General features: G+C 34.6%; 1 protein-coding gene across 1 annotated transcript; it reads left to right on the top strand.

The window, feature by feature from the left end:
• Window positions 1-9190: 9190 nt before the first annotated feature.
• LOC137739736 (protein TIFY 10c-like) lies at window positions 9191-10257 on the top strand. Its single transcript, XM_068479422.1, has 2 exons — window positions 9191-9791; window positions 9894-10257. The coding sequence occupies exons 1-2, from the start codon at window positions 9301-9303 to the stop codon at window positions 10015-10017; spliced, it is 615 nt and encodes a 204-aa protein (XP_068335523.1). The 5' UTR covers window positions 9191-9300; the 3' UTR covers window positions 10018-10257.
• The last annotated feature ends 6368 nt before the right edge of the window (window positions 10258-16625 follow it).

The raw sequence follows: 16625 nt of genomic DNA, 5'->3' as shown, positions 1-16625 counted from the left end.
AACGATTGCAAATCCAGAAAGTGACTTTTTTTTTATGAACATGCATGGGTATAATTCGTTGTCCATATAACCCAGACTTGTCAAATATTCAGTCAGACTGTTATACCACATCCTGTCGAATTGTTTCAATCCGTATAGTGACCTCCTCAATCTAATTGAGAGAGTGTTTCGTGGTCTACAACTATTTGAACTAGTCAATGGAAGTCCTTCTGGAACTTTCATGTATATTTTCGTATCTAGATCCCCATAAAGATACGCGGTTACCACGTCTATAAGCTGCATATTCAGTTTTTCGGAAACTACCAAACTGATTAGGTAGTAGAACGTTATAACGTCCATTACGGGGCAATACGTCTCATCGTAATCATTCCCATGATGCTGAGAGAAACCTTGTGCTACGAGGTGTGCTTTGTATCGCACTATTTCATTCTTCTCATTACGATTCCTCACGAAAACCTACTTGTAGCCAACGGGCTTCACACGTGGTGGTGTATGAACAATAGCTCCAAACACTTTACGATTCACAAGTGAATCGAGTTCGACCTGGATTGCTTGTTTCCAGTTTGACCAATCTGTTTTACATTAACATTCATCAACGGAACGTGGTTCAATGTCATCGATAGGCATGATGTCAGTAGCTACTGTGTATGCAAATGCATCGTCGACGATCATCTCATTTCGATTCCAAACATCAGCCAATACTGCGTAGTGGACTGAAATCTCATGATTCTCGGAATGTCAGTTTGGCTCAGACATCACTGTGATCTACAATAACCTCATGCGTTGAAACGGATGAGTGAGCGATGATCGGATTCAAACTATGGTCACTAGTTAGTGCCAATTTCCTCTTCCGGGGTTATGAATGCTTTAAACCAAAGGGTCTGCTATGCTTTAGGGTTGGAGTAGATGATTGGCTAGCCGTCAACATACCGGGCCTTGTGGAAGGTGCGGCCTCCCCACCTTCGAGGGCAGTTCGGCCTTCCGAAGTGGGATTGTGATGTACGCGGAGTACATCTATCCTAGCAGGTGCGTTTGCATCGGGTATATGTGATCTTGTCACCTTAGCTAGATCATTAAAAGCATCTGGCATGCTCTGAGCAATGCTCTGAAGATTTATAATTTGCCGCCCGTCAGTTTCAGACTAGGCAGTGTAGAGATCTAAATGAGACATAATGGGAGCATACCACGACAATTCGCGGCGTTCTCCTGAAATGTTAGCATGCTTATCTCCCCCTAATGACGGGAAGACTGTCTCATCAAAGTAACAATCCGCAAAACATGCAGTAAAGAGATCTCCTGTCAAGGGTTCTAAATAGCGAACAATTGATGGCGAATCATAACCAACATAGATTCTTATTTTTCTATGAGGACCCATTTTGGTACGTAGTGGCGGCATTATTAGAACATAAACTGTGCACCTAAACACACGAAAATGTGAGACGTCAGGTTCGTATCCAATAACCAACTGTAACGGTGAATGAAGTTGTGTAGCGGTGGGCCTCAGGTGGACCTGTATAACTACGTACAATATTGCATAGCCCCAGGCAGATACTGGCAATTTGGTTCTCATAACCAAAGTCTGAGCTATCAATTGAATGCGCTTTATGAAAGCTTCTGCTAGACCATTTTGGGTGTGAACATGGGGTACAAGATGTTTCACATCAATCCCTACTGACATGCAATAATCGTCAAAAGTCTGTGACGTAAACTCTCCAGCATTATCCAGTCAAATCAACTTAATTAGATAATCATGGTGGTGAACCCTTAGCTTAATAATTTGTGCTAGGAGTTTCGCAAATGCAGCATTGTGTGTGGACAACAGGCAAACATGTGACCTTCGTGTCGATGCATCAACCAACACCATAAAAAATCTAAATGGTCCGCAGGTTGTTGGATAGGTCTACAAATATCCCTTTAAATCCTCTGAAGAAACTTAGGGGGGTTGTGAATAATCTTTGTAATCGAGGGTTGAATATTTAACTTCCCCAAAGAACATGCTTTGCATGGCGGAAATCCAACATATGGAGGTAACCGATGACCACAAGATGTTTTGAGTATATGGCACATCATGTCACATCTAGGATGTTCCAAACGATCATGCCAAAGTAGCAAAATGCTCTGGAACTCAGGCATAGGGCCGACCACATGGTGGGCTTCTATGCCGTGAATGGTTGTTATGTACAAACCACTCGGGAGACGTCCCAACTTTTCATGAATACGTTTCTGACCATATTCCTACGAAGTGATACAAATAAATTCAGAACCATTATCTTCAGTGGTTTCAACGTTATATTGATTATCTTAAATATATCTAAAACTCAGCAACGTTTTTCCAGAACATGGAGAATAGAGTGCCTCTTTAATGGTTAAGACTGTACCATTGGACAACATGATATGTGCCTTTCTGTATCCTTCAATCAGGTTGGATGGGCCTGAGAGAGTTGTCAAAGGTGCTTTCTTGGGTATAAAGTTAGTAAAATAGAGTCACTTACGCAAGATGTTATGTGTGGTGGCACTATCAGTTAAACAACTAATTTTCTCACTAGACATACCTAAAAATAAATTGATTGAATTGGTCACATGTATAAATATAATTCCATTCATTCAATTAAGCAATTCAAGAAATAATATCCATCAAATAACAATCCATAATTCAAAACAAACCAAAACCAAACAATGTATTCCAAAGACATAGAAAAATTGTTCAAAATTAAACCATAAACCTTGAAAAATAGGGGAGAGTGGTCGGCCATTAGGGGTAAAACACCCTAAAAACATGTGTAATTTATTCGTCCATAAGAGCTGACGCATCCTGAAAATTTGATATCTCCATAGATGTAGGAGCATCTTCTGGATGATCTACATGTGCAAAGTTAGACTCACGACGGGAATGATACTTGGCAATAGCCTCGAGGTCAGCTCGGCATACGCGTGACCAATGATCTTTTGATCCATACTGATAACACATGTCCATTTCAGTGGAAACCAATTGAGTAGTAACTTTTCCCTTGTTCTTGAAGTTCAGGGCTTTAGGGGCAAGGGTGGACTCTTATGGGTCACATTTCCTCCCTTGTGTAGGCCTTGATTTTGTAGACCGTGGGCCCATGACGGGGTTTTCCGTTCATTGCCATGGCCACGACGATTCTTTAGTCGTTTATGGCTGCTATAATTGGTCGCATGCGCTTCAGGCGCAACATTCGAGCTAGTCGATTGAGCTTAATGATTCTTCATCAAAAGTTTGTTCTGCTTTTCAGCAAGAAGTTGTATAGAGATCAAATCCAAAAATTTGGTGAATTTCTATGCCCTATATTGTTGCTGCAGGATAATATTAGTGACATGGAAGGTCGAATAGGTCTTATCCAGGAAATCTGATTTGGTTAGTTCCACTTTACAAAACTTCAGCAGTGATCAGATTCTACAAACTTCAGAGTTGTATTCATTTACAGACTTAAAGTCTTTGAAGCTAAGATGGTGCAAGTCGTGCCTTGCTTCAGGCAACTATATCTAGATCGAAACGGTTGACCAGAGTAAGCCAGAGGGTGCGTGGCTCCTCTTCAGCAAGGTACTCGGTCTGCAAAGTATCATGGATATGTCTTCGAATCAAGATCATTGCAGTAGCTTTCTGAGCTTTGTCGACAGGTTTGTCGTCAGTAAGTGCCTCGATGGTGGCTCTAATACGTTTTGCAGTAAGATGGAGCTTCACGTCTTGAACCTACTTTAGGTAGTTTCTTCCAAAGACTTCCAGAGCAGTGAAATCGAGTTTGTTCAAGTTCGACATGTCCTTAAAATAGAGGGTACAAAAAAACGTGATTAGTGATACGGTAATCCATAAACATATATCGTAGAACATTCGAGTTCTATAGACAAGTATTGGTTTAATTTATGCATGAAAACTACAGGTTTCATGTGGTAAGTTTTGAATGAAAACTTCAGGTTTCAAAGGCACTAAATATGAAACTACAAGTTTAATTTAGTTTTATGAATGATGAGTTCATAAAAGAGAGGTTCTTGCAAAAAGCACAGAATGCAATATGCTGATTTAAGTGTAGTGGATTTGAGTTTCTTTGGGAACTCAAGTGTGAGAGCTTCATTACTACGAAAGTATGTCAACGGTTCAAAGTATAAAAATAAATTATTGAATCGTTAAAGTCCAAAAATGATCTTCAGGTTAATAATTTTGGATTCATTATCAAATTAATAGACTGCAAGTCACTTTTAATTAATTCCATAGATCAGGACCAAACAGGGTTAATCGTGGAAGCAAATAGTGCCAAAAATTAGCATTAGGTCGAAAAAGTCTAGTCCAAAACAGGTTTAGGCTGGGGTATTGAGAGTAGGGCAAAGCTCTAGGGGTAAGTGGGCTCGGGTTTGGCTGCAAAAGCAGCTGGCTTTTGGGCCGAATGGTGGGGCACGAGTCAAGCCCAGCGGAAACACTAGCCTTGGGTTGCCGTGGGAAGCCCAGCCGAGGCTAGGTCCGGTTTAGGGCAAGCCAAGCCAAGCAGTAAAGGTTGCGAGCAAATACGTTGGGGCTCCATGGCATAACCTAGAAGATAAGGGACTCACAGGACATCGTGCCAAAAAGCTATATGCTTTTGGTTGGGCCAAGAGACTTCAGGCCCATTAATTTAATTAGGCCGAAGGCCTTGGGATGTCTAGGTCAATGTAGCAAGCCAAAAAGTTGCTGCCGTGTGGTCTATGCGACTGGGCTTCAAGCCAGTGATGGTCCAATGATGCCACGGCGGGGGTGCGGTGGTGGTGCCGCATAGTGCCCAACACAAAAAAATTTCCTTTTTTTTTTTCTCGACAGGATTAGGGTTTAAAAAAAAACCTAGAATTGCTTCTAATTTATTTATATACTTTGACTCACAATTCCACATAGCAATTTAATTGCGTAATGCATGAAATATTTATATATATATATATATATATATTGACAATCATATGAAACATATACAATATATATATATATATATATATATATATATCATAAGGAAAATATAAACATAAAGGGGTTCATGCATCATGGAGAATGTTTTCATGCTTCGTGGACGTTTTAAATATCTTCATTTATTTTAAGCATACCTAATTAGTAGAAAACAAAGAAGAGCCTTTGAATTTTGTGGAAGATAGCCTTTTCCTACGATCCGTCAATTCCTCGGCTTCTAGCAAGAGTGTGCTGATAACATGTTGTAAGCCTATTTAACTGAGCTATCTAAGGGATTAGAGAGGGAAGGGGCCGACAGTAGTAAGAAGGAGGATAGAGAGATTTAATTGTGAGGTGTGTGTTGTATCACCCCATTGTGCCTTTATTTATAGTAGTAAGAAAGGTAAAACCTTACCCTTTTAGGATTACAACATTTAATATGTAATCAACTCCTAATAGGAATATAAGAGATATTCCTAAACCTACTAGGATTTACACAATCACATTTCTATTGTAAATATGACTGCAACAAAGGTTACATTTTTCATATAACAAATTGGTATATTTAAGAATGGGTACATATAAGATTTAAAAATTGAAATTTTTTTATTAAATTCTAACCGAAAGTCTTTCCAACCGAAGTGTTTTTTGTTTATTGGATTTGAAAGCTTTGTGAGTTGGAGTCAAATTTGACATCAATGTCAATTTTTTTTAATTCATTTTAATGGTGGATCCCTCATTCCATTAACAATTCAATGAATAAAAATTTTGTTTTGACATTTTTTTAGTAATTACAACCATTTAAATCTTTATTTAAATAATAAAATAACATTTGATAATTCAGTTAGAAAAGTACAAAATTTAACATAAGATTTAACTCTTATAATTTGATATTTTCTTTGGAGATGATCTAATATTCTAGTGGATAGTATTAGATTTTTACCTATCTCTTGCCATAAATTATTGTATTAATTTTGAACCCTCCTTCCCCTTAATAATAGTATATATATTTTTTAAAACGTAAACACGTCCTGTTTTATCGTATTTATGTTTTTCTGCAGTTAAATTGTGCGAAATTAATTTAAACCCATATAAAACAGGTTAAACTTATCATGCCTCAATGTATAAACTCAAACCCATTGGTAACTTTTATGGTTTCATTTCGCATTTATCCTTTCACTCAGTTGAATTATTGGTTTTCTCATTAAATAAGAGTTAGTTGGAGCAATGATCTGTGGATGTATCGGTCCCTGTACTAGACATCATCGAGTATTAATTCCTAAACTTATTACAATGTGTGGTACTAATTCTTATAATTAATTTGCTAGAATTTTCTTATATTTTTGTCCATTTTAATTATTTTATTTTGAAAGAAATTTGTGATGGTGTGATTAAAAATAATCATTACTCCACATTTTAACAAGTTCATGAGCCAATACTTGTGAGTTTTTAATTTTAAAACCATAGTTCCAATTAAACTAAAATCCAGAGAATAATACTTTAATTTTCTCGAAATCGTATTAAGTGCACAACATATCCAAACATGCTACCAAAAACGATACAAACTCAAAAGCAATGAAATATTAGGATGAGTGACTTTTCAAAAGATAATAAAAATATATATCAATGCCCATTATGCACACTATCCTCAAATTTTGTATGTTTCTCTTGATCAATGAATATCATATCGTTTCAAAAAATAATATAAAATAAATATATATATATATATATATTTGTATTGTGTGTTGAAACCAAGTTAAGACACTAATTCAACTCCTTAAAAATCATGTTATTATCACGTTCTAGGCTTGATTAGTATGCTTAATTTTTCATAAAATGGTGTCGTGGTTAATTTTACCACCAATATGTTGACTCGATTTAATTAATATGTTCCACCAATTGACTTGCTCATGTCGCATGGCATGAATGTATAAGATTGTTTAAATGGTGAGTTGGACAGTCTAAGACAAAAACAAGTTCCTAATCACATTGGCTAACATGAAATAAAGGTTTTCCAACAAATAAAACATTGTCATTTTACGTACAAAAAACGCAAACCCATATAACCACAAAATAAGGTCGATATATAAACTACTTTTACGTGTTTGACAAATAAAAAAAATTCCAATTCAAAACATGCAAAAAATAAACTTTAATTAAATGCAAGTAGCAATTTCCATCTCATTTTAATCACAATTTCATATTGTAACCACGTGAATGCAGGCCTCGGAACACTCACTCACGAACCACAATCAACTTGGGAAAAAAATTCAGTGTACTAAGTATCATAATATAAGTTGTTTGATTTTTTTTTTAAATATACAACTGCCTGTATTATCTAAACTACATAATAATAAAATTTGATTGTCAACCAAAATCTTGTAAAATTACTTTTATCCTTCTAATTATAAGTGAACAGAAATAGTTACCTAATACTATGATTTAGTGATATTTTTTTTCTTTTGTAAGTGAGAGATCTTAGGTTCGATTTCTGCCAAAGAAAAATTTGACAGTAATGTAATTTCACACAAATCAAATTTTACTTTTTTTAAAGTCTCAAACTACACGTGATTCTATGATATTTTTAATATTAAAAAAATAAAAAATAAATAAAAAACACGTCTCACCCCTCTCACGTCCTCTCTCATTTTCTTCCTCTTTCTATTTTGAAAATAAAATAAAAAAAATCATTCTACATACTTTTTTTTTTTTTTTTTTAGTACATCGATATTTTTATAATAAATAAAGGAGAATTAAGTTAAGACATATAATGAGTAGTCTATTAAATATTGAGATATATTTAGTGACACATAATTATATCGAGGTGTTTCGGGGCACTGTAAAATCTTTCCAACTTAAGGTGTGGAGTGTGGACCATCGGCCGAATATACGTATTGGACACGCGGCAAACGCGATGGCCAGTGGTATGAAAGAAACGAAATTGCCCAACCGGAATTGAATGGAAACTTTTGTATCACGTGCTGGGAGCGAACCCAATTCTCGAATCTCGAGGACACGATGTGAGGAAACAAGAGGAACATCGCGTGTTTGCCATTTTCAAGCGTGGGTCCCGCGAACAAGTCGGTCGTTGAACCCAACTCTACGTCTCCAGTCTCCACCGAACCTAGTCCAAGCCTAACTTTTGTGACCTGTCAAATGACCAATGTACCCCACATATTCCTCCAGCTACAGAATAGTGCCATACTTTTTACTATATGTGGTTTAGTTCAAACGGCACCGTACCATTATATTGTAATTTAGTTGGCTCTGGTTTTGAAGTAAAATATCGAACTTTTTATTGTCAAAAATTGATTTTATTGAAATTTATCTTTGATGGGAACTGAATGTAAGAACTTTCACTTACAAGTGAAGAGAAAGACTATTATACCGTAATACTAAGAGAGTGTCAGTCTTTTTACTATATGTGGCTTAGTTTAAACGACACTGGACCTTTATATTGTAATTTAGTTGGCTCTGGTTTTGAAGTAAAATATCGGACTTTTCATTGTCAAAATTTGATTTTTTTTATTATAAATGATATATTTACTTTAAATAAATAGGTCAGTAATAATGTGGTTCAAATTTATCTTTAATGAGAATTGAATCTAAGAACTCTCATTTACAAGTAAAGAGGAATACTACTATACTGTAGTACTAAGAAAAATACCTCTCACTTACAAGTAAAAATTTGATTTTAACCGTACTAAAAATATTAAAATTCTTTTAGTTAACTAAATGTAATTTTATTCAATTGGAAGCATTTCTCTATAGAGAACAGTTATTAACATTGCAACAATCTAATTCTTCATTTCTCACAATTGTAATTTTCTTTCTAATTATAAATTTTTAGAATATCAATAATAATTTCCTTCTAAATATACCTGAAATTAATCTAACCCTCCACTCCTCCTGAAAATTGACAACGTAAAAATTAGTATTGAACTCACGTTCAAATTTAATATTTCTCATTTACAAACACGTAAAAACAATATCAGACCGGATCACGGGTGGCTCTGCAAGAGTCTCTGCTTTAAGTTGTTTTTATTACGAAATGTGGTTTCAAAGGCTTTTTCGTAAAAAGACAGGTAGAAGGTCACTCCTATCGCACTTGACTCCACGTGTTTGAATCCTATCTCCTCTTTATGCCTTTGCCATACTTTTTCCTCTCAATTTTATAATGCAAAAAAAACGTGCTTGAAAAATCCAATAAAAAAATCAATATTCCTACACAGGCAGCCTTACTTGACTTCCCCATTTATATTCCCCTCCTCCCCACTCCACCACTCCCCACCATTCAGCAAACCATCACCGAGATTACATCAAATTTTCTCCCTCAATTGTTTTCATCGACAATTTTCATCACAAAGATATCCGACATGGCAGCTGAGAAGTTGAATTTCGCACAGACATGCAACCTCTTGAGCCAGTTCTTGAAGGAGAAGAGAACCCTCCAAGTCATCCCTCCCACAACCATGAACTTGCTGACGGCCATGGAGGCTGCTGCTACGAACCCAGTTGATCAGACGGCTCAGACTCCGTCATCAAAACCCAGCATCGATTTGCTTCCGCATTTTACCAAAAACCCAGAAGCGGCTTTGGGAGATCAGCAGCCAGGATCTGCTGCCCAGATGACTATTTTTTATGGTGGGCAGGTGCTGGTTTTCAATGATCTGCAGGCTGAGAAGGCAAAGGAAATCATGGGTTTGGCTACAACTGGAAGCTCCAAGATTTCTGCTGGATTTGTGAAGAAATTGGGTTCTGAGAATCAGTCGAATGTTGTCGCTGAAAATAATTCTCAGGAAATTAAGTTGCCAACCCAGGCCAGAAGAGCTTCACTACACAAGTTCTTGGCCAAGAGAAAAGAAAGGTAAATTACTTTCCAAAAGTATTTATTTTCTGAAGGTTTTTTTTTTTAGTAAAAAACGAATCGAAGTGACGCCTCTCCAATTGGGTTATTTAAAATTTTCAGGGTGACAGCAGTAGCACCATATCAACTGAACAACCAGAGAGCATCTTCTCCTGCCAAAAGTGACGAGCAAACGAGTTCGAGGGCACAAGGGCAAAGTTCAAGGGAGCTTGAACTCAGCCTCTAGTGATTAAATCGGCTCACAATTCTAATTCGGTTTAGATTTATTGTATTAAATTGGGTAAGTTTCTGGCGACTTATGATCCTGACTGTGTAATTTGTTGTAAGCCAAAATTATTCTTCCATCAAAAATATATTTTTTGTGTAATTATTATTTTATCAATGAGATTGGATGCATAATCCATTTCTGAGACACAAAATAAAGAAATATGAACAAAAGTTGGACTACTCTCCAACTGTTTACTAATTACTTTTTCTTTTTTGGATTGAAATTTTTCCTGATTACTTTTTGGATTGAAATCTTTCCTGATTACTTTTTGGATATAAGCGATGGGAAGAATGTAAATTTCTGGTGTAAAAGTCAGGTTTGTGGCTGCGGAGAGAGGGTGACCGTAATGTTTTTGTTAGTCTTTTTTATTTCTAGAAGAATAGATAATCGTAGTTTGTTATTAAATTTTTTTTTTTGAAAAATAAAATAAAATAAAATTTATATGTGGAGCAACTCTTAAAAATGTCTGATTATAAGTTTGAATTATGATGATGAACGTATTTACAAATTTAACGTTTTTTATACAAAAATATATATACTCTAAAGATATAGGAAATAAATTAATATAAAACTCATCGACTTACAATTTTTGGGCGTCTTACATATTTTATATGTTTTTTATTTAATTTATCTATTAACAAAATCTTTCTTATCAATAAAAAAATGGTGAAAACATCAAATTAATTTTGTCACCAAAATTAAAGAAAAAAAAGTAAATTATAGCAATTATTCCTTAACTTTAATCAAATTAGAGCAATAATCTCTTAACTAAAAATTTATTACCATTAGTCCCTCAACTCATCAAAATGTGTAGTTGTGGTCATTTTCGTCAATTTTGTTAAAATTTTGTCAAAATAAGTTATATTGGAATGATCATTGTTACAATTGGGGTCCCTTAACTCATTAAAACGTGTAGCTATGATTATTTTCACCAATTTTGTTAAAATTTTATCAAAATGAGTTATGTTGGAAATATCATTGCTACAATTGGATTAAAGTTAAGGGACCATTGCTCCAATTGGGTTAAAGTTGAAGGATCAATGGTAATGAATTTTTAGTTGAAGGACCAATAGATTTTTAGTTGAATGACCATTATTCAAATTGAATTAAAGTTAAGGGATCATTACTACAATTTACTTAGAGAAAAAATAATCAAAATAAAAGTTATTGGCAATATAGTATTTTATGAACAAAATAGTTGTACTTTTTTTCTTTTAAAGCCTCACGACCTTTTTCTCTTCCACATTTTTTTAAAATAAATAAATTTTTAATCATGAAATAGTTATTCAGAAACAGTTTATTGAATAAAATTCGTATGAAGATCGCAAAAAAAAAAAAGTTTTAGCAATCAGTTTATATTTTCTTTTTTCCTTTGTGTAAATTTTACATTAAAATTTTAATAAGTAATGCATAACATGTATACAATTGCTAATTGACAACCAAAATAATATAGAAAAACTCTAAATAGCCGTTTGACTTAGTCAAAGTTGATCGAGTAAATCAGGATGGAAGTTCATCAACCATCTATTAATTAGTGTTGAAAGAATTCAAGTTCAAAGTTAGAACATTCCAATTTTTTTTAAGAAAAATGCTAAAGAGATCATAAATTAGAACCACATTTTGTAGATCTCATGGCATGACGATTGATCCAACCATCAACTGCCACATTATGATCTATAAAATATAGTCTAAAAACATGGTTTTTCTAACATTTTTCTTTTCTCAACGATGTGTTCATAATAAGGATATGGAAATCAATTGGTATCAAACTCCTCATATACGAGATTTACCTAAAATCTCTCACCAACAAGTGAAGAACAATACTTTAAACAAAATAATTAATCTGAAAATTTTACAATGGACTAGTCTATAGCATAAATTATGTGATGAACTGACCGAATGTGTAATTAATAATTAAATAGATAAAACTTCAACAATTAAGGATATCAACACATATTATGCTCCCGTTATTAGTCTATTGGGAAAACAAACTCAACTGATGTATACACATCAAATCAGTTATTATGGTCGTCTTTGTTTTAATTTTTTATTTGCATTTTTAATTAATTTGTGCACTAAATTGTTTAGGCTTTGCCGCCTTTCTCACCCTTAACCCAGTTTGTCCAGACATTAAGGACTGGTTTGGAGTTTTGGTGCTTACAAAATAACAGTTTATTAAAAAAATTAGGGACATCAGATGTGGTTAGGGTTGTCATTTGCAGTAGAAAAACATAGGAAAGTAGAAGCAGGATTTTACCATGCTTCTTTGAAAAAAACACTTTTATTAAAGCATGCAAGTTAACAGTCTTCATTTAATGAAATTTTTAAATAGCAAGTACACCCTGGCTCATTTACATTTAGAATTTTTTTGAGTGGCTACCACGTAACTTGGATTCTACTTGATATTTAACTCGGGTCATACCTTGTAGAAATTGAGTTGAGTTGAGTTGAAATGAGGTTTATTCACACTGTGATTCGCAATATAATGGACCAATAGGTCCACTTGGTCGAAATCGAAGTAGGGAATAGCCTACCAGTGGCGGATGCATTGAGGGGCAGGTGGTCAGCTAACTCTCCGAACTTCGGTGAACATTCTTGGATATCTAGGGTGCTGACCCACCGAACTTTGGTGAATGTCCATAGATACCTGGGGTGTTGCCCTTTTGAAGATTAGAGTTGGCTTCATATATAACCTCCAACTGTTTGATAAAATGTTTGATAAGGTAAATACACAGTTGCTTCTTTGTTTGGCAAGTTTGAGCCCGGATGATTCATTATCGGCTTTTGATGAATAAAGGCTAATTTGTTTTGCTCAATTTTATCTGAATGAATTTACTACTTGTCAACTCTTGGCACTTGAAGATCAACTTGGGTATTATAGCTTTGATATGCGTTCGAGTAGTGAATTTTCTCAATTGAAAGGAATTGGTAGTCTTGAAAAAAAAAATGGTGGAGATGGGGAGGAATAGAGTATATAATCATGTGTATTTGCTAATTAGATTGCCTTTGGTTCTACCGGTTGTTACTGCTCAGTGGATAGAGCTTTTTCCGCTATGAATATTGTGAAGACTCCATTGCGAAACCGAATGGGAGATCAATAGTTGAGTGATAGCATGGTGGTTTATATTGAAAGCAATGTTTTTTCTTCCATTGACAATGAAGTTATAATGCAAGGTTTTCAAAATATGAAAACGCATCGGGGACTATTGTAACTTGTATTGTTATTTGTTCTATAAGCTATGAATGATGAAACTATGGTTTAATTTTTAAGGTTATTATATGTCTAAGAAATGCTTGTAAACTTTTACATGTGACCCCCTGAAATATTTTTCTTGAATCCACCACTGTAGCCTACTTCATATCTTACCAATAACTCCATTAGATTTCGATAATGTGGGTCACTCGTTTAGTCCTTTTTATCTTGGAGCAACATATATATGACATCTTACCTGAGATGAAATGACATATTAACTATATGGTTATCTTCAATTGTCTTTCATACATGGCCTCCTTATCCTTCAAATGTTTGTCAAATCACACTAATTTAGTTATTAATTAGTGTAGAAAGAATTCAAGTTCAAAGTTAGAATATCCCTTTTTTTTTTTTTAAGAAAAATGTTAGGGAGATCATAAGTTAGAACCACATTTTGTAAATCTCAAGATGCGGCAATTAATACAACTATAAACGACCACATAATGGTCTATAAACTATGGACTAAAAACATGGTCTCCGTAACATTTTCCTTTTCTTAACGATATATTTATAATAAAGGATATGAAAATAAATTGGTATCAAACTCCTTGTTGAGTGAAAAATTTCGGGTACTGTAATTCTACACCAACAAGTAATCTTGAACAGGTTGAGAAGTCTTAGACACCATCTTCGCACGCCATCAATGAGGGAGGAGGGGGACCTGCAATAAAACATTTCGATGCTCAAGTCAGTATTTGTTCAAAATGATTGCAATATTTCATAAAGTAATCTCGTCTTTCCCTCTCCACGCTAATGAGATTATTACCCTTTTATAGGCATTCAAGTCTTGGGCTCCAAGTGTCACATCCTGATCCGGGCTCCACCACATTCCGGGCTCGACTCCGCCGTAGCACGATATTGTCCGTTTTGGGTCTCGACCATGCCCTCACAGTTTTGTTTCTGGGAACTCACACGAGAACTTCCCAGTGGGTCATCCATCCTGGGATTGTTCTTGCGCGAACTCGCTTAACTTCGGAGTTCCGATGAACTCCAAAGCCAATGAGCTTCCAAAATGCCTTGTGCTATATGGAGGTGGACATGTACATAAAAGACATAGAGGATCCTCTCCCTCGGACGATGTGTGATCTACCACCAAGTCTCACTCTCTTTCTATTTGTCCATGTTCCATAAGTGGGTATCAGGTTGCTTGATTGTAGATCCACTTCCCATGTGTTGTCGTGTTAGTGGCTTGTTTAGTGGAGTAGCAATTTTTGGCTCCCACACTCCTCATATACAAGATTTACCTAAGATCTATCACCAACAAGTGAAGAACAATACCTTAAACAAAATCATTAATCTAAAAATTTTATAATGGACTAGTCTATAGCATGAATTCTGTGATGAACTGACTTAATATGTAATTAATAATTAAATAGATGAAAATTCAACAATTAATTATATCAATACAGACGATGTTCCCGTTATTATCTATTGTGAATACAAACTCAACTGATGTATACATATCAAATTAGTTATAATGGTCATCTGTGACACTAAGAACATCTCTAAATGAGACTTCAAACTCAAAACATCAAATTGAAATTGATGGCTAACTTGGCAATTTGACATATTGTCAATATTTTTCTTTCACCCGATATGCCAAATTTATTACTTCATTTATGATTTTTTTTTATAACAAAAATAACAAAAAGTTAAGGTATTGATGGTTTAAAAATAATAAAAAATACATAAATATACTAGGATTTAAGATAAGACAAGTGAAATACCTTTGGAAATAGAAAAATTGACTTAAAAAATACTTAAATATTTTAGCATTTAATGTCTGACGCCTTGAAGCAATGGTATCAATTTTGACATCTCATTTTCCATGTCAACTTAACCTTATTTTTCATGTCAGCTTTGACATCTCGGTTAGAGTAATTTTTGGCTTCCACACTCCTCATGTATGAGATTTACCTAAGATATCTCACTAACAAGTGAAGAACAATACCTTAAACAAAATCATTCATCTGAAAATTTTACTATGGGCTAGTCTATAGCATGAATTCTTGATGAACTGATTTAATGTGTAATGAATAATTAAATAGATGAAAATTCAACAATTAAGGATATCAATATAGACGATGCTCCCGCTATTATCTACTGGGAATACAAAAAAACTCAATTGATGTATACACATCAAATTAGTTATTATGGTCGTCTTTGACACTAAGAGCATCTCTAAATGAGACTTCAAACTCAAAACATCACATTTTAATTTGATGGCTAACTTGGCAATTTGACATATTGTCAATATTTTTCTTCCACCCGATATGTCAAATTTACTGCTTCATTGATGTTTTTTTTTATAACAAAAATAACAAAAAGTTGGGGTATTGATGGTTTAAAAATAATTAAAAAATAGGGTGTGGATATCACACACCCCATTTTACTTCTCACACACCTTTTTAATTTTCAGCCATTGGATCGGATGAATTGAAGAAGATCAACAGACATAAATTATCAAGAGGTGTGTGAGAAGTAAAATGAGGTGTGGATAGCCTCCCCTAAAAAATACTTAAGTATTCTAGCATTTAAGGTAAGACAAGTAAAATACCTTTGGAAATAGAAAAATTGACATAAAAGATGCTTAAATATGCTAGCATTTAATGTCTGACGCATGAGCAATGGTATCAATTTTGACATCTCATTTTCCATGTCAGCTTTGACATCTTGGTTATAGTAAATGGTACGTTATTTGTTATTTGTTATTGTTATATGTCTATGTGACATTTTTGACATTTCAGAGCATCTCCAAATGAGATGTCAAATTTTAAACATCAAAATGATAGTTGATAGCTTATGTGGCAATTTGACATTTTGTACAATATTTTGTTCCACCCGATATGTTAAATAATAATGTCATTTAATAAACTTTTTATCTTTTTGTGGAGTCCAATTGTCACATCCCGGCCCGGGCCCCCACCATATTTTGGACTCAACTCCGCCGTAGCACAATATTGTCCGTTTTAGGTCCCGACCACACCCTCACAGTTTTGTTTCTGGAACTCACAAGAGAACTTCCCAATGAGTCACCCATCATTGGATTGCTCTCGAGTGAACTCGCTTAACTTCGAAGTTCCTACGGAATCTGAAGCCAGTGAGCTCCCAAAAAGCTTCGTGCTAGGTAAAGATGAGAATATACATATAAGGCTTACATGACCCATTCCCCTGGGCGATGTGAGATGTTACACCAATAATTAAGCCAACCCATCAAATATTTAAAAAACATAACAGCATTTTATTATATATTATATTAATCTATTAAAAATTTATTTAATGAATTTGACATCTGCTGTCAAATTTACAGCAA

Source organism: Pyrus communis, chromosome 7 (genome assembly GCF_963583255.1).
Source record: "Pyrus communis chromosome 7, drPyrComm1.1, whole genome shotgun sequence".
In the NCBI taxonomy this organism is placed as follows: Eukaryota; Viridiplantae; Streptophyta; class Magnoliopsida; order Rosales; family Rosaceae; genus Pyrus; species Pyrus communis.
This window is presented reverse-complemented; position numbering and strand designations above follow the sequence as displayed.

Excerpts from the sequence above, each read along its gene's own strand:
- LOC137739736 (XM_068479422.1), top strand. The coding sequence starts at position 9,301 with ATGGCAGCTGAGAAGTTGAATTTCGCACAGACATGCAACCTCTTGAGC. Across the intron at positions 9,792-9,893 it reads TTGGCCAAGAGAAAAGAAAG|GGTGACAGCAGTAGCACCAT; the intron begins GTAAATTACTTT and ends TAAAATTTTCAG.